The sequence below is a fragment of the Trematomus bernacchii genome, unplaced genomic scaffold, assembly GCF_902827165.1.
Source record: "Trematomus bernacchii unplaced genomic scaffold, fTreBer1.1, whole genome shotgun sequence".
NCBI classification, from domain to species: Eukaryota; Metazoa; Chordata; class Actinopteri; order Perciformes; family Nototheniidae; genus Trematomus; species Trematomus bernacchii.
The window spans coordinates 1,077,110-1,099,165 of record NW_022987477.1 but is presented as its reverse complement, the minus strand read 5'-3'; the positions used below and the strand labels follow the sequence as shown (position 1 = coordinate 1,099,165).

The 22,056-nt window shown below is 42.9% G+C and overlaps 1 protein-coding gene and 1 long non-coding RNA gene across 15 annotated transcripts in view; one reads left to right on the top strand and one right to left on the bottom strand.

Annotated features, from left to right (window-relative positions):
* The window catches only part of si:ch211-285f17.1 (sickle tail protein homolog), a 115,148-nt gene that overhangs the window by 5,670 nt on the left and 87,422 nt on the right, over nt 1-22,056 (bottom strand). For 13 of the 14 annotated variants that reach the window (XM_034149143.1, XM_034149090.1, XM_034149161.1 and 10 more), the window contains 13 exons: nt 19,257-19,455; nt 18,279-18,372; nt 11,803-12,815; nt 10,443-10,547; nt 10,042-10,091; nt 8,327-8,466; nt 7,904-8,079; nt 5,581-5,711; nt 4,567-4,714; nt 3,458-3,908; nt 2,567-2,783; nt 1,828-2,126; nt 207-356 (listed from right to left, as the gene is read on the bottom strand). In XM_034149143.1, coding sequence (XP_034005034.1) covers nt 207-356; nt 1,828-2,126; nt 2,567-2,783; nt 3,458-3,908; nt 4,567-4,714; nt 5,581-5,711; nt 7,904-8,079; nt 8,327-8,466; nt 10,042-10,091; nt 10,443-10,547; nt 11,803-12,815; nt 18,279-18,372; nt 19,257-19,455 — 3,173 coding nt within the window. The remainder of the gene's footprint in view (nt 1-206; nt 357-1,827; nt 2,127-2,566; nt 2,784-3,457; nt 3,909-4,566; nt 4,715-5,580; nt 5,712-7,903; nt 8,080-8,326; nt 8,467-10,041; nt 10,092-10,442; nt 10,548-11,802; nt 12,816-18,278; nt 18,373-19,256; nt 19,456-22,056) is intronic. The other variant, XM_034149115.1, reaches the window with a different exon arrangement.
* On the top strand, nt 9-21,695 carry LOC117497290. Its single transcript, XR_004557365.1, has 3 exons — nt 9-175; nt 4,446-4,448; nt 21,672-21,695. It is a non-coding gene; the product is annotated as an uncharacterized LOC117497290 (long non-coding RNA).

Below are 22,056 nucleotides of genomic sequence, written 5' to 3'. Positions count from 1 at the left end.
GAAGAGTGGAGAAAAGTGAAGGGGAAATGGGAACTTTGAGGAGGGAAGAGAAGTATCTCCCGAGAACCACCAGGGGATGAAATGACAGACCCACTCCCGCAGTGCAGAAGTCAAACAGAGACCTATTGATTGGTCCTGATTGCATGTTGGAGGGACTGTGTGTGTGTGTGTGTGTGTGGATGCTTGAGTGTAAGTATGTTTTTTACCTGAAGCTCAGCCATGATTTTGTCCCCTTCGTCCTCCTCTTCTGTGGGAACAGTGACGGGGGGCGGGGTGGCCGGCTTGGGCTTCGTCTCTGGAGGAACCTTGTTGGGTTTGGGTTGGGGGCTGGGAGGTGGTGTGTCCTCTTCACCCTCCTGTTGGAAATGATGAGAAGGAAACTATTTTATTAGCACTTTTACCAACCAGCCGTGTTAGCCGTTTGCCCGATTCCAACAAAGGTAATGTTATGCTAAGCTGATTGCTTCTCATCAGTACAAACACATATTTTCAAAGGTCAAAAAACTATATTGCTCCGTGATTCTTTTCTCTTTCTCATTCTAATTACCAGCAGCTGCAGTCGTATATGACGTCAATTTTACAAAGGCTGGTTTAAATAAATGATATAATAATACTTATTGTGGGGGAAACTACTGAAGCAAATGGAGTCAGGACTCAGAGAGAGACACGAGGAGAGCTGGAGCTTTGATGGAGTCAGGACTCAGAGAGACACGAGGAGAGCTGGAGCTTTGATGGAGTCAGGACTCAGAGAGACACGAGGAGAGCTGGAGCTTTGATGGAGTCAGGACTCAGAGAGACACGAGGAGAGCTGGAGCTTTGATGGAGTCAGGACTCAGAGAGACACGAGGAGAGCTGGAGCTTTGATGGAGTCAGGACTCAGAGAGAGACACGAGGAGAGCTGGAGCTTTGATGGAGTCAGGACTCAGAGAGAGACACGAGGAGAGCTGGAGCTTTGATGGCAAACACTGACGGTTTATTTGGAGCTTCGGCCGGAGAATTCACAAGACATGTCACGGGCCACGATCTGACCACACGGTTGAGATGCCACCATCAATTCTGAAGAGCCCTCCTGTAGCTCCAGGGTTTAACTAGTTCAGAGTGTAATAATCAACATTCTTCAATAGATAGACTAACAGCTGAGGACACTGAATCACAGCTGTTGTCGCTTATGGCTCGAGGTCATCTACACCCCGAGAAGGATGTGTTCCAGGTGTCCCACAACAATAACTATCTCTGACCGAGAGTTGCCGGTCACAAACTGGTAACAACAACAACTTGCTAGGGCAGCCCCTCCTTATGGGAGATAGCGGCTGATCAAGGTTGGTCAGCTGCGTCAGAGGGCGAAGGAGGACAGCAGGGGGAATTATTCCCCAACACTTATAACAAAGAATTACAATGTTCAAGTATATATATATATATATATATATACACATGATATATCAAATTATACATTTTAACATATGGCTCCTAGAGTAGTTATTAATCTATATTAAGCACACAAACATGAAAGTGGTATTTACTTGCTAATCCAATTAACACTATTAAATTAAACAAATCCAGCTTTTAGGAGACACAGAGATGGGCAACCTGTGTGGAAGACGCCGTAGGGACACAGTTTTTAAATGATATAACGTGCAACACAATAGAAAGAAAGGCGATCTAAGTTTGTATATAATTTTATTTGCCTCTTCTGTTTTGATTTGATCGACTATTGTAAAAACCTTAGCTAAACCTCAGCCTTAAAACACATCACCAGAAGCCAGATGTGTTAGAAAGTCTGTTTAAAAGGCGTCTGAGTGACAGGAAACTCAGGGAAGGGTTACTGACCTGTGCAGAGACGGAATCCCTCCTGCTGGTGTAGACCACCTCTCCGGAGCGAGTGGTGGTCATGCCTGAGCTGGAGCTGGGGGAGAAGGTCTTCCTGGGGGGGGGAGGTGGTGGGGGAGATTTGCTGGTCTTCTCACCCCCCTGCTTTGTTGTAAAACTGTCCGGGGACGCCGGCTTGGTGGCGGTCTTCGGGGGTGTCTCCAGAGCAGGTTTGGCTGGTTTCTCCATCACAGGCTTCGGGAGTTTCTCAGGAGCCTTCTTCTCCAGTTTGTCAGACTGAGGCTGAGACTGGAGCTCTTCTGCATTACAAAATAAGTCATTATATAAGAGGAGACACTTTAAAATGTGTTCACACAGCAATACATTTAGGCAATGTCTATTTCTGTCAGAGGAGTATCTTGAATAACCTTTAATGACTCCTGGAAAAAGGTTTCCCCGAGTTGTTTTAATATATATAGTTTCGTGACAAATCCATAGCTTCATATGTCCAGCATTTGAGCGAATCACACCAAACTAAATGGATTGTTTAAAAGCACGATAGGTAAGAGGAATAACATGTATTTTTGGGGTAAACTGTGCATTAAAAGGGACCATATTATGTTGTACATGGGAGACTTTTGGATTTTTGCCTTTGCAGACCATTTACATGCACAAAAACCCAAAATATAACACACTACAGGAAAGGGACAACCCCCAAAAAGCAGAATAGGACCTCTTTAAATCTGTGTTAGATGTGTACCTGTTGGTGACTCCACAGGCTTGGGGGTGTCTGCTGGTTCTGCTGGTTCTGCTGGTTCTGCGGTGGCAGTGGGGGGCAGAGCCTGGTTCTCCTCCACCTCCAGACTGGGGATGCCCTTCATCATGTTGGCCTGCGCCTCCAGGAGGATCTTCTCAAACTCTTTCCCATCGTAGTGACCCATGTTCTGCCTCCGCTCCTCCCACTCCTTCTCTGCTGCCTGTAGGGTGGAAATGAAAAGGAGAGAAAGTTAGGGACAGACAAATGGTTAACCTATGCCTTCTACAAGCCAGGCGCTCAATTGCTTTGTGTTGGAAACATGTTGGTTGCCCCTCCCTGGGCCACTGGTTAAACAATTGAACTTTGAGTCTGGCTCTTGAGAAACTCACATATATAGTAAGGAAGAAAGCTTGTTTTTGGAATTGATAGAAAATGGGGACATTGCAGAAGCGATGGAAGGTTAAATTGAAAAGACTGAACTACTGTGAGGAAATGTTGAATATGGTTAATCTATTTGGAGAATTGTAACTCTGCTCTGTTCGTGGATGTGCTTTTATTGGTTGAATTTGTTCATTTGCAAATGTAATTATATTCTTGGTCTGTACTTTAAACTGATTTCTAGTAACTGCACACTTTTTATTTGTAGCATTATTCTGTAATCTGCCATATGTCTAACGTTGGGTAATGTTCAATTGTGTTTGTGTAATGTGATAAATGTAAAAAAAAAATCTATAAATACATGTGAGGAGAGAAAGTTCCTTAAACGTTCTCTAAATCTGATGAAGCGGAGAAATAAGGAACTGTAGGGTTTGAGAGTCTTTACAAATGACAGCTTTACTATGTTGGAAGTAAATAAATAAAGACCCAATGACAATAATAAGGTGATTGAAGTACCTCTATGGAAATGGCTCTGCTCTTGTTCTTGCCCTGGCTGTTCTGCAGCTCCTCAATGACGAATCCCGGGCTGGTAGGGCCGTTTCCGTTATTCACCGGGTTCCCTCGAGTCTTCTTAAGACGTGCTGGACTCGGTGGATCCGAGGCGGCCCCTTTGGGAGACTCCCTGCCCTGGCTCTTGCCCGGGATGGGACTAGGGGTGTGAGAGGGGCTGGGGGTGAGAGGAGGACTGGGCTGAGCTGTCAGGGCTGCAGACTGCTGGGACTGCTGGATCAGAACCGGGGAGCTCTGCACGTGATGGATGATCACCGGGGAGGAAGGCATCACCTCAGATTTGATGGTGGAGCTCTGGGGCTCCAGAGGCTCTGCAGGGGCCGCTGCTGAAGGGCTGGCCTCCACGGGGACGCTGGGAGAGGGACTGGGTCCTTTCTGAGAGCCCTCAGAAGCACATCTGGAGAGGAGGGGAAACAGAATGTGATGTAAAATATTAAAGAGGACATTGTGCAGATTTTCAGGTTCATATTTGTACGTTATGCCTCTACTGGCGTTTTCCATGCTTTAATGTTCAAGCACCTCTTTTCACCCTCTGTCTGAAACCACAGCCCAGTCTCCCTTGTATGGGGTTTACAGACCATATACATGCACAAAAACCTTTATAACACACTACAGGAAAGGGAAAAGCACGATAGGGTCTATTCTTCCACTCTGTCATTTACTAATAAATGAATGCACTACAATGATAGAAATATTTTTGTCCACCTACATTTGTATTCATGGTCTTTTCTAACACCATGGGGTAAAAAAAAACTCCAAAAGCTAAAACTAGGTCAAAGACTTGGAGGGAGAGTGGGAGAAAAGTCAAGAGTGAACTAGTTTCTGTGTCATATTAAAATGGAAATGAAGCGCTGCAGTGTCCCCAAATGTAATTCTCTTATCGGTTCAGTGAAGCTCCTCTGTCCACGTGGAGTGACCCTTTGATGGGATGAAGGCGGTATAATCAAATAGAACAATCTGGATATCATAGAAACCCGTGAGCAGCAGATTCTCTTCAATCCCCTCTGACTCTCTTTTTCTGATCCCTACTTCTTCTCCACTGATATGTTTCTCACCTCCTCAGACCGCTGAGTGTGTCGGTCAGGCTCTTGACTCTCTTCAGCATGCTGTCCAGTTTGTGAGGCTCCTCCTTCAGAAACTTCACCGCATCCACCTCCACCCTGAGCACCGAGCGCATCCTGGTCTGCAGGGATGGAAACTCTCCTGAGGACACACATGGGAAAACATCGTCTATAAGGGTAAATTACATGACTAACTTTAAAGAAAATACACTTTTATGGTAGGTTTTAATAAGCCTGCAAAATTGTTCTTTATTGGCAATAATTGTATAATATCACAGCATGTTATGCCGGTGATATGATCCACCTGTTTTGTCCAAAATTGTTGTATCATTTATTTATAAATTCATGCATTCTCTTACTCTGTTCCTGTCTCTAAAATTCAGGGCTATTTATAATTGAAAACTGGCAAAATAAGTCATTAAAGTTCATGTTTTCATTCAAACATGTCAACATTTGGTCTCATGTTACCAATAACAGTGGAAAATACTTTAATACCTTCACTATTCGACAGTGTCTTTGCAAACATTTAACATCTGATGATACACTGTATTTTAATGTTAATAGATAGCAGGAAAACTATTTGGATATACCCCAGCCCGATTGGCAAAATATTGTACACACTTACTTACTTTAATAATATAATTGTGTGATTCTTATTTGCTAATGTTTATCTATATGTACTACTTCTCACACTTCTTAGCTAAGCTTGGGAACATTCCTTATTAAGAAGATTTGTTGCAATGATGACCTCAACTCAGGTGAACTGAGATCTTCCTGATACGGCCTCCCTAAACTTCCAGAATGCTCCTTCATCATCACCACGCTTCACCCCTCCCTTTCTCCTCTCTCTGTGTTTAAATATCCCCAACTCAGCTCTTCCACTCTGCAGACTGTCCGCTCTCTGTGTGACTGACTGAACTTTCTTGCAAGAAATAAAATACGACAAAGACAGTTTGGTTCTCTATCCACATTTGATACATACATCATTCAAATTAGTTGTTGTCTTACCTTTGAGCCCCGCCAGAGACTCTCCCACCTTCCTCAGAGTCACCGCTCCCTCCTCCACGTCCTTCAGGGTCACGACTCTCTGTGCCGCCGCCGAGTCGTTCTGCAGAGAGCCCACGTACTGCTCCAGATCTCTGCAGAGGATAACACACAATGAATAAGGACAACAACTGTTAGATTTGAGAGCATGAAGCACACAACAAGTTGTCAGTTAATAGCAAAAAAGGGTCTCTTGAAAGCAGAAACAGCAACTGCAGAGAACAATGGAAAAGGAAAACCATGATTAACTATTTTAATATATATATTTTCCTGTTATTCTGACATGCTTGGGAATGACTTTTCACACTACTTCTAACAGTGTATTTACATTTACAAACACCAGGGGGCAGGACACCATCATTTATCTATTCTAAAAGGTCATGTGGTGATACTGATGGGACAAAGGGGAAAGCAGACTTTGAAAAAAGATTAATTAAAAACTAAGCAAGTAAATCATATTTTAAATAGTTCAACGATCACCACAGACAATAAGCATTCCCACTGAACCATTTCCTGTCTATGTACTGTGGATTGCTTAGTCTAGATTGGATGTAATCCCACAACCGTGAATGTTTACACACTGAATATGGGTTTATTTCCTCACAGAGAAAGATGGCGACTCCACAGGGAAATGTGCTGAATGATAACATTGTGTGCAGGGTTGGATGGCGTTTCATTGTGGCCGTGTAACCCTTGAGAAACACTCTTTTATACAACTCCTCCTAAAGGGAGTGGGAAAAGTAATAATAGTGTTAAATGCCCTGCTATGCCAAGGCTTGTTGGTGATAAAACAGATGATGGGAAATTCCAGATGAGGACAAAGGAAACTGTTTTTTTTTTTATCAAACCTCTCTCAGACAAAAACAGATATCTGTCTTGGTGTGTCAGCACTTCCAGAAACCCTCATGAAACACTTAAGATTACACGGCTTATTTGAATACTCGACTCTGATTGGACAATTCCGACATTCCAGAGGTTGATCATTTTCCTCTAACAGACTAAGGAGAAAAAAAGTCTGGATAATTTAACGTCAACAAAACTAAACGGCAGAAGAAGACATGTATTTTGGCTCTTGTCTATAATCCACAAAATGATTATCCATCCTACTACTCCCTCACTTTTTAAAGTATTTTCTGTCCTTGGATTATACGCAAACTAATACAAGTAGTAGCAGTTTCATTATTTAATCCTTTTTTTGTTGCGACAGAGGTATACAAATGCTACAAAACGTGCCCCTATAGGTCATGATTGATATACTGCGCAGTGGTTTTTCACAGCACCTCCTCCCACTGGTGAGGCTCTAATCACCGGGCCGTTTTCTGCTGACTCACAGCTGGCTGAATACCAAGAGTAATCGAGAATCTAATCCACCGACTTCCGCCTGTTCATTCCTCAGAATCCACGAGCACATAGTGTTTATTGGAGCATATGTTCACCACTGTCTAGCAACACAACACTGTTTGACCTTGCATGTAAATCAAATAAAAATAAGATGAAATGACTGCTCCCTGCTGGCCACGTGACGCGAGAGAAGAGCAGGGTAGAGACTGTGCTCTCCTGTATGAACCTGTCGTTCGCAGGGCGTTGGCTTCTCAAACAGAGACACAGGTAAGCTGCTGAAATGAAGCCTTTTGGGGATTTCCTATAAAACGAAACACCTTGACGTGGGTTTACTAAATAAGTCTTGCACTAATGTACATTTGCAAAAGATATTGAAGTGACTGTTATTTTGTGTATATTGATTGTTGTGCTTTTATGTATGTCTTAATGTGTGCATATGTATACATGTGTCGTGTAAATATAGGATATACATATTTTATACATGTTTTTATACATATGTGTGTTGGGAAAATACTGAATGTCCTCTTCCAATATCAGAGTAACATGATAACAAAGGTATCCCAGCTGTAGCTGTGAACATGACAGGATGTATGATTACCTAGAAGAGCATCAGGACTGTTTGAGGCATATGATAGCTATGTGATTAACATGATGATTCAGCCTCTATGGAGATAGACATATGACAAGCATGATCATTTCTGACGTGGAGCTAATCTGAAGTAAACATTGAATACTGCTTTCTATTCCTCCATCTTGTGACTGTGTAACTCCCTCTCTTGGATATCAGCATATAAAGGACACTGTTCAGGAACTAGTTGATGCTCTGTATGTGATGACTACTTCCATTCTGGAGAGGATCACAAATACATGGATCCTGAGATTGTGTACAGCACAACTGTGTTTATTTATATAAAACACGGCTAAGGTGGGATTTGGGCAAACGTACCCGAGTTGTGAGAGCACTCGCTCCTCCAGGCCCAGGTACTTGTGCCGGTCTTCTTCTACCAGCGCTCTCTGCCTCTGCACGGGATCCTCCAGACCCCGCATGGCCTCGGCAAGTTTCACACTGATTTCCTGCTCGGCGCGCCTCAGCTGGACCCGTAGTGCCTCCTGGTTCTGGAGCTGAGGGGGTGAAGACAGTGGGAAAGAGATATTAGAAAGACCTGATCTACTACTCAACATATAGAGCCTGGGGGGGGAAGTAACCTGATTACTTTCCGTTACTTATGGACCTTAATATCAAATGCAATGCAAATAAATCCAAGAGTAAAGAAGGGAGTTTGCTTTTTACGTAACCCTGTAGTCCTTTACTCCATAAACCTGCTACTGACACACTTGGAAATGTATTAAAAGCAGAAAGAGGTCTTGCCTGTTGCTGTCTCATCTGATGGAGTTGCATCCTGAGGTCAGAAACATTCTTCCGGAACTGCAGGAGGTTGACTTTGATGGGAACCGGGCTCTTGTTAGATGGAGAAGCGCCGCTCTTTGGAGCCAAGACAGGGGAACCGCCTGCATGGGGGGGACAAACAAAGAGCTTTTTACTTAAGAAAACTGAAACGATAAAAGGCACATACAAGAAGAAATATGTCCTCCCTGAGGGGGGAGGGGAGTTGTTCGTTTCCAAACCCTCACTCTGTCTGACTTCACTTGACAAATGACTGGTTAGATCCTGCATGTCTGCAAACACATTCTCCCTGGCAACACTCGGCTCTGAGGGATCCTAATGTTCGGTAATGATTGCCTGAACTCTCTGAGGCTGTGTTTTTCCATCCTGCTCAATAAGCTCACGTATATATCGGCTGCACCTCTGAGATGCCTGTCATCCGATTTTTCGGCATTTCGCTAGAGATGGAGGAGAAGTTGAAACCATGGAAACCTAGCGAGCGATATTTGTGCTTTTGGGTGAGCATCCCTAAAACGGCCAAATGTAATTGCGAGAGAACATATTATGTGTGTTTTCAGGTTCGTTAGTGCTTCTACTGTGACATGTTTCCAAGCTTTAATGTTCAAAAAGCATGAAGGGAACATGGGGATTTTAGCCTTTGCACACCATTTACATGCACACAAACCTATATAACACACTAAGGGTAAGGGTAGCCACAAAAAACATAAAAGGGCTGTTTAACCCTTTGGAGACCTGGGCTAATTTGGCCGTTTTTGCATACTTTTGATTTGTCTTACTAAACCCCATTAAGAAATGAGACAAATGTGTGTGTGTCGATTTGAAGACCTCAACATTAAAAGGTTTGAAGGTAGCTTTCAATGCTGTGAAAACCACAAATGAAAAGTCATTCAGCGTGAGTGAATGCAACCAATACTACGTGCTTGGCTTTGTAACATTAGTGGCGTCAAAATATTTGTTTTGTAATTTGAGAGAACCAATCCTTTGACTTCAGAAACATGGGGTCCATTAAAGTAAGCAAAGTGAAGTACAGAAAAGGTCAGGGCATGTTCACAGAGCACTCTAAGCTCCCCTGACTCTCCCTCTGTTGGTGTAGAACAATCTTTTGTCTTTGTAATCCCAAAACTCTTTGCAAAACATATTCCTTACAAAGTCCCCGACAGCTGCCTAGACCTGAAGGACAGGTTACAGTGAACACCGCTGCGAGTGTTCAGGGACACAGTGTCCGTCATGTGTGATGTCAGGGAGGAATCAAAGCCCTCACTGTAACTGTTATGATGTTTTGGAGATTGCTCCAAGCACAACATGACAAGTAAATCCCTGTGAAAGCTACACATTAAGCGTGTCACGAGAAGAGAGATTAGCCCTGTGAATAATGTTGTGTGTTCGTTCTGCTCGTGGGGAGGTCTTTTTTTTTAATCAAGCGTTGATCTGGCCACAGACCCCTAGAGAGCAGAGATCTTGGCAGGATAAGGAGTAATAGCGTCTTGTTTTAAGTAGCGCTTTAAGGAGCTTGTGTTAGCTCTGCTCTATTAAACTGGGTGTACAGGGGAAGGGGTTGTAATGAGAAGCAAAGACTTGGTTTTCCCTGTTCATTGCAGACTGTTTGATTGACACCGGTGTGTGGGCGTGTCTGCGCTTAGGAGGAACAACAGTCATGAAATAGAAGAGAAGATGCTAACCTGAGCTGTGTGCGCTGTGAGCTGGAGACGAAGTCTTCGAGGGTCGCTCACTGCAGCCGAGAGAAACATTTATAAGAGCAGGAATTTGGTGGCAACACACACACAAAAAAAAATCAGCATTTGGAGGTTTATAGGTTTGTATTAGTAAGAACAAACACAACAAAGGATGATGGGAAAGACAAACACGAGAGGTTAAAATGATGTTAACAAGCTTCATCAAAAACAGACTGTCAGGCAAAGAGTTGAAATGCAGCCAGATAAACCAAACACAGTGTATCCCATTAAGACCTAGTTCCTCTTACTCCTAGTTCCTATTTAACCTCCTATGGCCGTTATAGAGGGAATACTTTCTCGCTGTTTTCTCCTGAAGCTTCACTCGTTCCTATGCTGTTGATGCTTACCTTAGTAGCTCCTTGCTGCCACTAGTGTTTGGCTCCTTTAAAAGTGCATGCTGAACAAGACCAGTCAAGCTGGCAATCTGTTGCTCCATAGCCTTCATTCGCACTCTGCAGAAACATCAGAAAATTCTACTTTTATCACTGAGGACCTATTGGATATCACAGCTGCCACCAGAGCAAATATCAGCTCAGAATGGAAATGGAGGCACAGCTAAATCAATTAAATGTGATGTTTTTTGTTATTTTAAAAGGATAACAAAGTGGAATTGATTTGCAATTGTGCCCCTGAGTAAATATTGATGAAGTAAATAGTGTCTGAATCACAACAATGCAGCACCCCTTGACTTGAGTCTTTCCACAATCAGAAAGACGCTTGAGTCCAAATGGAGAAAAAAATAAGACGGACGACTTAAGATGAGAGAAAAGCCCTGAGGTCGAGATGGGGTCATTTTGTTTTTTTAAATAAAACGAGCGTTTGTCACAAGTGGTGGTCGCCCAGAAGACAATTGGATAAATACACTGCCTAAAGAAAGCCGAACACCAGAGGGATGACGAGTAGAACTAACACCCAGATTGCTTGGTGAGCCTACAGGTTGTTTTTTAGATTGTTTATCTTGAGGAAGGACAGGCGGTCAGCTGAGGACTCGGTGTGGTTTTAGAGACAATAGACAGACAATAGGTCGGCCGAACCTCAGCATATTTCACATGTTGGGACTATGTTTATTTAGAAAGGTAAGTACAGTACTTTCCCACTCAAACTCCAACACTTTCTTCTCCCAGGGTGCCCAGGTGGTCCGGCCTGATCGCTTTGACTGATTGAGCCATTTCAAATACTTATTCAACCCTGGTCCATATTTTCTTTGGTTTTCCTAGGTAAGCAAATAGCCTCCCTTTAGTAAAACCCACGTTTGTCCTGCTAAGTGGCAACAATCCATCTTTCTATGTTTATGTGCTCTCAGTCAGACTGGATAAACCGAACCCAGGTACCAAAACGTCTGCAGTGGGTTTGTTGTTAGAACAATAGCCACAGAGTAACAGAATAATATACAGCGGATTAATGGGGTCTCCAGATGCTATACGGTTTCAGTGGTTGCAGCTACGTCTGGGTCTACATATTCCGTAATAACCAACAGAGACTGTGAAAACAAGGGTCAGATAAGCAGAACTTGTTATACACACAAACCAAACTGATGCATAATCATGTCTGCAGAACCTGACGCTCAACACACGCTGGGTTATAGTTTTGGATGATGGAACAGCCAGCAGCTCGTTGTTAGGATGAATCTGGGATGCAGAGTTAGTCCATGCTCCCATGCAACGTCTAAATAACATTATATTTAACCAGCCTATTCGTCCTCCTTACCGTGTGTGGTGCTCATTGACCGGTGGGATGGGCCCCTGCAGGTGGCCCTGGATGTCGGACACCACAGGGGATCCCATGTTGTTTCGAGGCTTGGTTCCTGACACTTCCTCCTTCCTGAAGGACTGGCGCACAGGTGAGCTTCTCTCCATGGGAACGCCATGAGGAGGAACGCCATGAGGAGGAACGCCATGAGGAGGGGGCATCCCATGAGGAGGTACGCCATGAGGAGGCATCCCATGAGGAGGAACGCCATGAGGAGGCATCCCATGAGGTGGAACGCCATGAGGAGGAACGCCATGAGGAGGCATCCCATGAGGTGGCATGCCGTGAGGAGGCATCCCATGAGGAGGCATCCCATGAGGTGGCATGCCGTGAATAGGCATCCCATGAGGAGGCGGGCCATGAGGATGTCCCCCATGGATGTCAATCATCCGTACCTCAGCCATGCGGTGCGGGGATGGCGGAGGAGTCTTGGATCCCAGAGTTGGAAGCTGGCTGTTTCTGGACTTCTGCCTGTAGAGGGAGGGATGCTCCATACTGTCTGTGGGACTCGGTCCGCTGTAAGAGCCTGTGGAGCGGATGGAGGCTCTGTGAAATCCCCCCATGCCATGATCTGGAACATCAGAACCAGGATTGGGGTGCGGTCCGTGAGCCATCCTGCCATCTTGGAGCAAGTATGGATCCGCGTACAAGCCCTCGTTCCCCCTGGACAAACTGTGGCTTTTACCCCCTCTGTCTTCATCCGGTTTGACGTCCCTTCTCTCCAGGATGGCGCTGGGACACGGGGAGATGGAGCGAGGACTGGCGTTAGGAAGACGCTCTCTTGGGATGGTGGCGGTTCCAGGTAGGGGGCCCTGTCGCGGGCCGAAGGGGATTCTGGAGGGGGACGGGGGCATGGAGTGGGGGGTCGGGGGAGGTGCTCCCTGCATGGGGTGGTGAGCGGGGGGACCCATGGGGGGCTGTCTCAGAGGGTGAGGCCCATCACGACCAGCATGCACCATCTCGCTGTGCATCTGGAGAAGCACAAAAGCAAATGGACAGGCTGTTAGTGCAGTCCAAAGTGCTTCACATACACATTTCACAGAACATTAACATCATACACAATACAGATACCAGTAAAAGACAAACAAACTACAAATAATATTGTATTCTTGCTTTGATCAGTCCTGTATGTTCTATGACTGTGTGTTTTTATGTTTTAGGTGGAGGTCTATGAGTCCCATCATGAAGCTGCTGTTGAAGATTAAACCTGGAACATCACCCATGAGAAAGGTTTGTTGTAAACTTATTATGAATCTTTTTGTTGTAAATTTATAAACACATACACACCCTTCAACACCGTATTAAAAAACAGAAATGCTGTTATCATTCTTGTATTTTATTATTATTGTATTCTTGATTTATTCAGTCCTACTCTGATTATTACCTGGGAAGGGGGAGATAAGTATTGTTTTTAGTTATTGTAAATTGAGTGTGTTTGGTTTGTGAAGCACTTTGAGTTACCTTTGAGTATGAAAAGTAAAAAATCCTTTATTTGTAGGTCTCTCCAATAAACCAGACGCATGCATATTTCTTCCAGCTTGAGGGCTTCAGCTACTGTTTATTTTGTATATATTCTGTATTTCTTGACTGAAGTGGCCTTGAAACAAAAACATCCAGCTAACTCGGTTTACACTGTTGCTTTTCAAAGAAACTCTGCTCGTCAGCAATTTCTCCAGAAGCAGACAATAGTTACTCACAAGGCTACAATCCCCAGATACACAGTATAGCATTTCGCTCAAAGTCCTGGATCTTATGCCCACAGGCTTTTATAAAAACAATATTATAATACATGAACGGTATACTATTTATTCTGTATTCCTAAAGTGAATTTACTTTTTTCAACTTCAAACAAAGCTGTGATTGCTGTCTTTGAGATACGATTGGTGCTTTTATAAATAGGTCACATGTGCACCTGCAAGAGGTACTTTGGTTAATTTTCAACAACATCAATCTATTCAAACAGTCAGCATATTTGGGACGCTGTTTTTTGCACCAACACCCATAAAGGACCCTTGGAGGCTTATGTGCAATAAACCTCATTTAACTGCAGTGGCTTTCCGAGTTATACGAGTGCTCAGGCTGTGGTGGTAACACTACAAACAACGAGGTGAAACCTTTACATGTACATAGATGAAGTAAAAGGACATCTGGTTTATGTGGTGAACCACCCGATGTGTCAAGTAAAACAAGTTTTGATTACATTTCTTGGCAGTTATCTTCGTAAGAATCTTTGCTTCCTTATATGTGGCTAGGCTACTGAAAGTGAGACTGTGATTTTTCAAAAAATACACTACGCTGTCTTCTTTATGCAAGTGCAAAGTTGAACTGATAAGCAGCAAAAACAAACTTATTACACAACACTTAGATGCTATAGTAGCCTGCTGTAGCTAGGGTTAGCTTATTTTAGCTAATTTAGCTAAGTTATGGTTTAGATAGTGTACTGACATGTAACCCATTGAGTCATTTTGATAACTTTATGCTCAAAAGAAGAAGCATTATCTCGCAGTTACCAAAATGAGGCAAAAATGTGTGGACAATGGAAACTATGTATGAGCTTATGGTGGCTAACAGTAGCTAACATTAGCATTTAGGCCTACTTTCGATACTGTAGGCTATCTGGTATTGAGTTAACTTAAAAAGTATATTTATTCCAAGTTTGAGTTCATTTTGCATTTGTTTAAACATTTCTCTGATAGCTAGCACATCTGAAATGCAGTATGTCAACAGGGATATAGACCGTGAATATGTGAAATGCCAACGCTATAGTAGCCTGCTGTAGCTAGGGTTAGCTTATTTGAGCTAATTTAGCTAAGTTATGGTTTAGATATTGTACTGTCATGTAACCCACTGAGTCATTTTGATAACCTTATGCTCAAAAGAAGAAGCATTATCTCGCAGTTACCAAAATGAGGCAAAAATGTGTGGACAATGGAAACTATGTATGAGCTTATGGTGGCTAACAGTAGCTAACATTAGCATTTAGGCCTACTTTCGATACTGTTTCTGGTTTGAGTCAACTTAAAACTTAAAAAGTATATTTATTCCAAGTTTGCATTCATTTTGCATTTGTTTAAACATTTCTCTGATAGCTAGCACACCTGAAATGCAGTATGTCAACAGGGATATAGGCCGTGAATATGTGAAATGCTGCTTATGATAACACTGAGCTGAGAAGCTTCTCATGCAGCAGGATGGATCCAATTCATCTTTCTTCCCGTCTAAACCCTCTGTTGCTGTCAAACAAACAAGCTATTGTTCCTTCCAGGTGTGACTCATGGGTTACACCTACATAGGAAGACAAGTCGAAACCCAATGCAGTTCAGTCTTTGACACTTTCTTTTTTGTGTGTTCCCTTTACTTAATTATTTCCCCTGACACGCTACAGATTAATACAGCAGAGGGAATAATACAGAGGGTGTGAGTGACATGTGTGTGTGTGTGTGTGTGTGTGTGTGTGTGTGTGTGTGTGTGTGTGTGTGTGTGTGTGTGTGTGTGTGTGTGTGTGTGTGTGTGTGTGTGTGTATACTGGAAAACAACAACCGCTCAAACAGTAGTAACAAAAGCTTGGATAACAAAGGGGAAGAAAGAAAGTTGTCAGTGAAAGCAACACAGCCCATAAATATAACAAGACTGGCCAAGCAACAAAACATATAATAGGAAATCTAAGAAGCACAGAGCCCCTGGAGACCCTCATCAAACCCTAATGACTTCAACTATCAGAGCTGCCTACACACACAAAGAGAAACATTTAATTCTTCTGCAGGAATTTCTCTGGAGCATTGAATAGCCTCACATCTCTGACTGCTCCAGCACAGCCTCATGGGAACGAATCAAGCCAAAAGGCACGACTCGCCAATCCCAAACTGATTTAATAAGACTTAAAATATGCTTAAAATACATCGACTTTATCAAGACCGTCTGTATTTGTGTGCAGAACATGCCTACATTTCTGCTTGGAGACAAAACAGAGGGGTAAAGGCTAGAAAAATAAACACACGAGAAAAGCTTTGAGACGCATATGGTTTGAGTTCGACTTACTCTCTTTGTTTGCACCGTGTTCATAAGCTTCTAATAATGAGGGCAGTGTGTCTGGTGGAAATGCACACAGCGCCTCGATGGCCTGCCATGCTGATCGAGTTCCTAAACTGATTCACAAACTGCAGAGTTTGCAGAACTGTGTCAACATTTAAATAGCTGGCTGCATGAACTATGCTGCTGTGTACATAATGGCAGTGCAAAAAAGGCGAGGGTCTCCTTATAATTGTGGTATAATATTCATAAAAACGTCAAATGTTTCCTCAAAATAAGATTGATTGCACTGAGGAGAACCGATCAGAGGTTAGCCAAAAACTGAACCTCTGTTTACTAAATATCTCCTCCAGCTTTGTGTACATCTGACAGCCACTATTGACTATCCTATGAATACAAAGCAACGCTCTTGGCACAATCCCTTACATGGGAACGGATTCATATTTGAAACATGACAAAAGAGCAGCTTCAAATGCAAGAAAATACCACTTTATTCTCACAGTCTAACGTCTATTCTACGGTTACTTAGTATATCTGCGCACCTTATATCTAATACAGACAGATAAGATGGTTGTTTTCATTTAGCAGAGACGGCTCCATGTGTCCATAAAATCTGAGTTAAAGTGCAGATGATATTTGAATGTTATCTAAAGCCTAGCATTCCTGCATCGAAGACAAAAGGACGCTCTAATAGCCCAAACAGATGTGAGGCATTTGCCCACCCCCTCTAAAAGTGTCTGAACAGGTGTACATCTTATTAGGTTGTCATTTTTACCCTTTCGCTCCGAGTGGCAGGATTTCTCCTCCCTAATTAAAAGATGTTGTCAAAAAACTAGAAAGACTTTTTTGTCTCCTCAAGCTATCTGAAAAGTATTGAGTCCTAGCTTTGCAGCTGCCAAGAAAAAGATGATATTTCTTCAAACGTGTCGGTGTTTGTGTCTGTCTACTCGCCAATATGGTTGTAGGGAAAGGTTAAAGCCACGAGTGCCATAAAACACACACACACACACAAGATTGTATCTGTGCCAATTGCTGCCTAGTTAAACAGTGACAGAACCATTTATGGCTCAACCCGCTTCAGCATATCTTTACCTCATGCCTAGGTTTCACAATGTTTGCACAAGAGCCCTTGTAAAGTTGCCCTGCCTCTTTTTGCTAAGTGCACGCTGGTACGTCCAGTTATATTTAAAAAAGTGCTGAATCAGCAAGCGTTAAATAGGCAATTACGTAAAAAATGCATTGAAAAAAGGATGCTATCGTTTCTTTACTCTGGCCAACTTGCCATTTCTCCAGCTTGGACTTTTAAATGTCATTTTTCACTTGTTATATTTTTTTAATCAAATGTCTCTTGGTCACCTATCCTTGAAGGCAGAGAATAAATAAAGTTTCTGCAGCGCCTCAGAGTCATCTTGCCATCTGAAGAAGCCCCTCATCATTCCTCTAAAAGTTATGAATCTCTCTGTATACTCATGCGACACATGCAGGATGTGGCAATGGGATTATAGCTGAGGTTAATGTAATTTTGTGCAATATCACAATGCTGCCTTGATATCGGCTCCAGACAGAGAGGAGCAGGTTAGATAAAGGGTCAGGCGGATTAAGAAGGGGGGGGGGGGGACATTTGAGGAAAATGGGCTTAAATTCTGTTACATCAGCAGGAAACAAACATCGGAACAAGAGGAAGAGATTAGAGATGATATTGGGGGGGGGAGAATGAACAAGAAAAGGTCCTGAGATTTGAGCCCAATTGGCCCAAACGAAGGCCTCTCGGAGAACAATATGAGACCCCCGCTAAAAAGATTAAGAAGAAGCAGGGGGACATTCCTTCTCTTTACTGCAAACAGGATGTGGAGGTGGGAAGAAGTGAAGTACAAATACCTCGTTTCTGTACTTAAGTAGATTGTAATACTCTACTTCTCACATTTTACAAACAGGCTTTTAGTTTTACTCACGCATTTGGTGGCGTGATCATTAGTATTTAGAGTAATTGCGTGTCTAAATATCTTCAACAAACTCCCAGAAACCTGCAACTCTTACTATTTTTAAATCCCGACTGGAAACATTTATTTTTGCCACTGCTTTCAATTGAACTATTCACATCTTACACTGCACTGTAACTTTCATTCATGTATTTGATACCTGTGTTATTCTTTTTTAAATGCCATTTTAAATGTGTTTCCGGCCGCTGCACTATTTCCTAATGCTCTCAAAGCACTCAACTTTGAATTGCCTTGTGTTGAAAGGTGCTATATACAGTAAACAAACTTGCCTTGCCTTACTTCTACTTGAGTGAAGTATGTGTTTACTTCTGCCATATCTGGTAGGCTGGGCTTGCCATTATACCTGCAGCAAGAAGCTCATTTTCACGGTTGTTTTCGCAGCATCTGTGTCACTGAAGTACTCACCCTGGCGTCTCCATTAGCAGGTCGGGGTCCGTGGCTGAAGGCCTGCGCCGGGTCTTTGTGGTACACCTTCAGACAGGAGTGATCCGTGATGTTCCTGTAGGGAGTAGAAGTGTCCCGTGGTAAATAAGCAGTCCAGAGATCGCCGTCAGACAGCGGGCGGTCCTGATTCAGCCTGGATCTGAGTCTTTGCCTCAGCCCTGACAGAGGAACGTATCCTGACAGTGGAACGTATCCTGACTGAGGAACGTATCCTGACTGAGGCCCGTAGCCATACTCTGACAACCCTCTGTCATAAGACATCTCCTCTAAAGCTCTCCAAACATGCACTAATACTGTGTTGAAACTCGTCTACATAAAGCTCCTTCTTCTTCCTCTGCTGGTCGTACTCAGTGTGGTGTTGCACCCTGGACGCCTGCACCCACCTTAAGACATTACGAGACTGTTTTACAGCCCAGATAAAGTATTAGTCACAAAGTACACATCTAGCTACAGCAGGAAGTGTGCAGAGAAGGGGGCAAAGTTGGTTATGTATTCAAGAGTAATGTGGTGTTTCTGAAAAACTAGAACAAAGGCAGTATAAAACCTGCTGTATTATTGACATGGTATGCTCGTGAATACCAAATAAGGGAGAGCACAGTGCACAATACTTTGGAAAGCACACTTACAAAAGTTTTAAGAGTCAAACCTTACCGAGAGGGAAGAGGAAAAGTCATCTAAGATTATGTAGAGTGCTCTGCAGTTTGTTTGGGTACATTTGAGACATGTTGGCTTCATCTCTATATAACATTATGTATACTAAGTTTGCACATGATGGAAAAAGGAAACAAGACTTCCCTGGCCAGTGACGTTTCCTGTGCAGTGGGAAGTTTAGACAGGAAGTTCTCAGGGAGTGGAAAAGGAAATAACCTCGGATGCCCCGTTGAACTAAAACGGACACAATACATGCAGCCCAACACACATTCTGCTTAACGTCTGTACCTGACATCGGTGAGCTCGTAGTACACGTTCCTCATGTCGTCTTTGACGTAGACGGCGACGCTGGGCGACTCCAGCATCTTCATGTTGAGCTGCGCTGCGAAGGCACTGACGAACAGAGCTCTGATGGTGTCGATGCCGGTGATCTCGTTGGGCATGCGGATCTGTTTGGTCTCGTCTCCGTACTGCAGGTACAGCACACCTGTGCACAGAGAGCAGGGGAGCAGGGGATGAGCCACAACAGGTTCACTCTTTTTTTTTATTAAATCAAGTATTTCCTATGACTAAGAGACACTTTCTAGGAAGTGATCCGTTGGTTCACAGATTGTACTCAGGTGCTAAATAAGTTCATACCTCCCTGCAGTGTTATTTAAATTAGCTACTTAACAGAAATGCCTTCAAAATACGAAGAACTGGAAATCTGTTTTCCTAAGTATTGACTCAGCTATCAAAATTAGTACTCAAAAAAAGACATTTGGACTGTTTACCCTCCATAAAGCCTGAAACAACCTCCAACACATGATCTAATTAATAAATCCCCTTTCCTGTGACATTTACACCACCAATACCTGGCAGCTGATCTCAAAGGGGCCTTATTCTGCTCATTTTCAGGTTCATATTTGTATTTTTATGCATCTACTAGGGCTGTGCAATTAATCGTATTTTAATCGCAATTACGATTTTGGCCTGCCACAATTACGAAAACAACATAATCGAAAAAAAACAATTATTTTGCTTTGCTAGGTTGTGACATGGCAACATATTTGATCTAATTTATTTTGGTCTCATTTATTTTTTATTTATCACATTTATATATGTTTAGTAGCTTGTGGAAGTGCGCTCCAAAATATTTGTTGATCTTGTTTATTGGTATTTATTATTTTGATATTATTTATTTAAATGTAAATATTTCATTTATTTTTGTATTGGTTTTTCAGTTGAATTACACGTTCAGGGTAATCAACAGTTAAAAAGATACTGTTTAAATTATTATTTGTATTTGTTTTAAAGTTCAATAAATGGAAGTCAATGAATAATTGTATTTAATAATCGTGATATCAATTATTGACCAAAATAATCGTGATTATGATTTTTGCCATAATCGCACAGCCCTAGCATCTACTGTATGTTTATATGCTTTAAAGTAAAAAAGACAGGTTGGTTAGGAGTTGGTTAAGCAACCTTTACTTTTGGCAGTAGAGCTGTGCATCAGATGTTTAGTTGCATACTTGTGGTCCGTGTTTTTGTTCTCCACCTGCCACGTTGCTCCTGATTCATGAGGTACGCGTTGCTGTGAATTCCAGACTAATTACTTTGCAATAAAAGTGATTTGGGGCAGAGCGGTGTGCTCGGGATGGAACAGCACCAATTGTGCATTTAAAAAAACAAAGGGTGAACCTCTGAACCCTGGGTGTGGCTTCTGTACAGCGCTCTAAAAAACACAGATGTCTCCCCCACATCACTTCTGGACACGCCTTCACTGTACTTGTATAAACAATGCCAGGGTAGAGGAAAAACACTGATTTCAAACTGCGTGGCACTGATTTTTATTGGACCTATCTGTAGTTTTGTGTCATATTATACGAGAATGTCACATTTAATGAACTGCTCAGACATAAATCAGTGTCCCTTCACCCTAATAATAGCTAGTTCAAAGGAAAGCGGTAGTTCTACTTGGTGCAACCCCATAAAAGGACAGCGTCAGTAAAAGCTACCAGATGTTGGTGAAATATTATACAAGATCCTACATGCTCCACGAGACAGACAGAGGGTAAATCCAGGAAATAAAAAATCGCTGAGTCCATCACGTCTCTTTTTCTGGTCTGTCTGGGTCTAACAACTCGCAGAATAACTTCATCCTTCCCCTGAGAGCGCCTTGTGTTAACACTCGGCTGCTTTTCATCCAGATGTTGGCAATTAAGGAGTTTGATGACAAAGCGCCATTGATTGAGCTCGCATTAGGACGATTTGAATTCTTTAACATTAGGTTTTTATCCGCCTGCAACAAAGTTGAAAAGCTGGGCTCTAACAAAGAGTCTTGTTACATTCCTGAGCGCCTGGTTTCACTCAGGATTGGAAGCAAATGGCAAAGTGGGTTTCCTGACCAAATGGGCACAGAGAAACTGCAGACTGTCTGCTCTTTCAAATGTTTTCCACTGGGAAGGAAAGGCTTTAACTAAGTGCAACTTCAATCTATGTCCGTCAAAATTAAGAGACAAACAGAGTAGAAACATGCTGTTATTAAAACCTCTTGAAATATAATAAACCTGATGCCGCGCTCTACATGAAATCCGATACTCACATTAGGGGCTTTAAGGGATTTCCTGTTTTCTGATGCTCTGGAAAACACCACGCGACATCTCCTTCAGAACAGGCTGAAGATACTAAGACCCAAATGTCCGTTGGGACTCAGCGAAGTGTGTGTGTGTGTGTGTGTGTGTGTGTGTGTGAGGCTGTGGGAGGGACACTGTAGTTGAGGGGTGCCCCTTTCTCTCTCCTCCCCCTTTATCACACTGTGACCCCCTGCTGTCATAACGCTTTGTCCTGATGTTTTTGTGAGGGAAAGGGAAGGAAATGGGGCGTGTGTGTGTGTGTGTATGTATGTATGTGTGTGTGTGTGTGTGTGTGTGTGTGTGTGTAATAAAGCATATCTGAAGTGTTTTTGTACGCCTTTCTGCTTTTCAAGTCCAAGCAGGAGGCGTTCCTGGCACGAGAAAGCGTGGAAAATGGCACCCTATAGTTTTATTCACTTTCACTTTGGTCAAAAGGCGTGCCATTCAGACGCAGAAGCTTTGAAGACGGT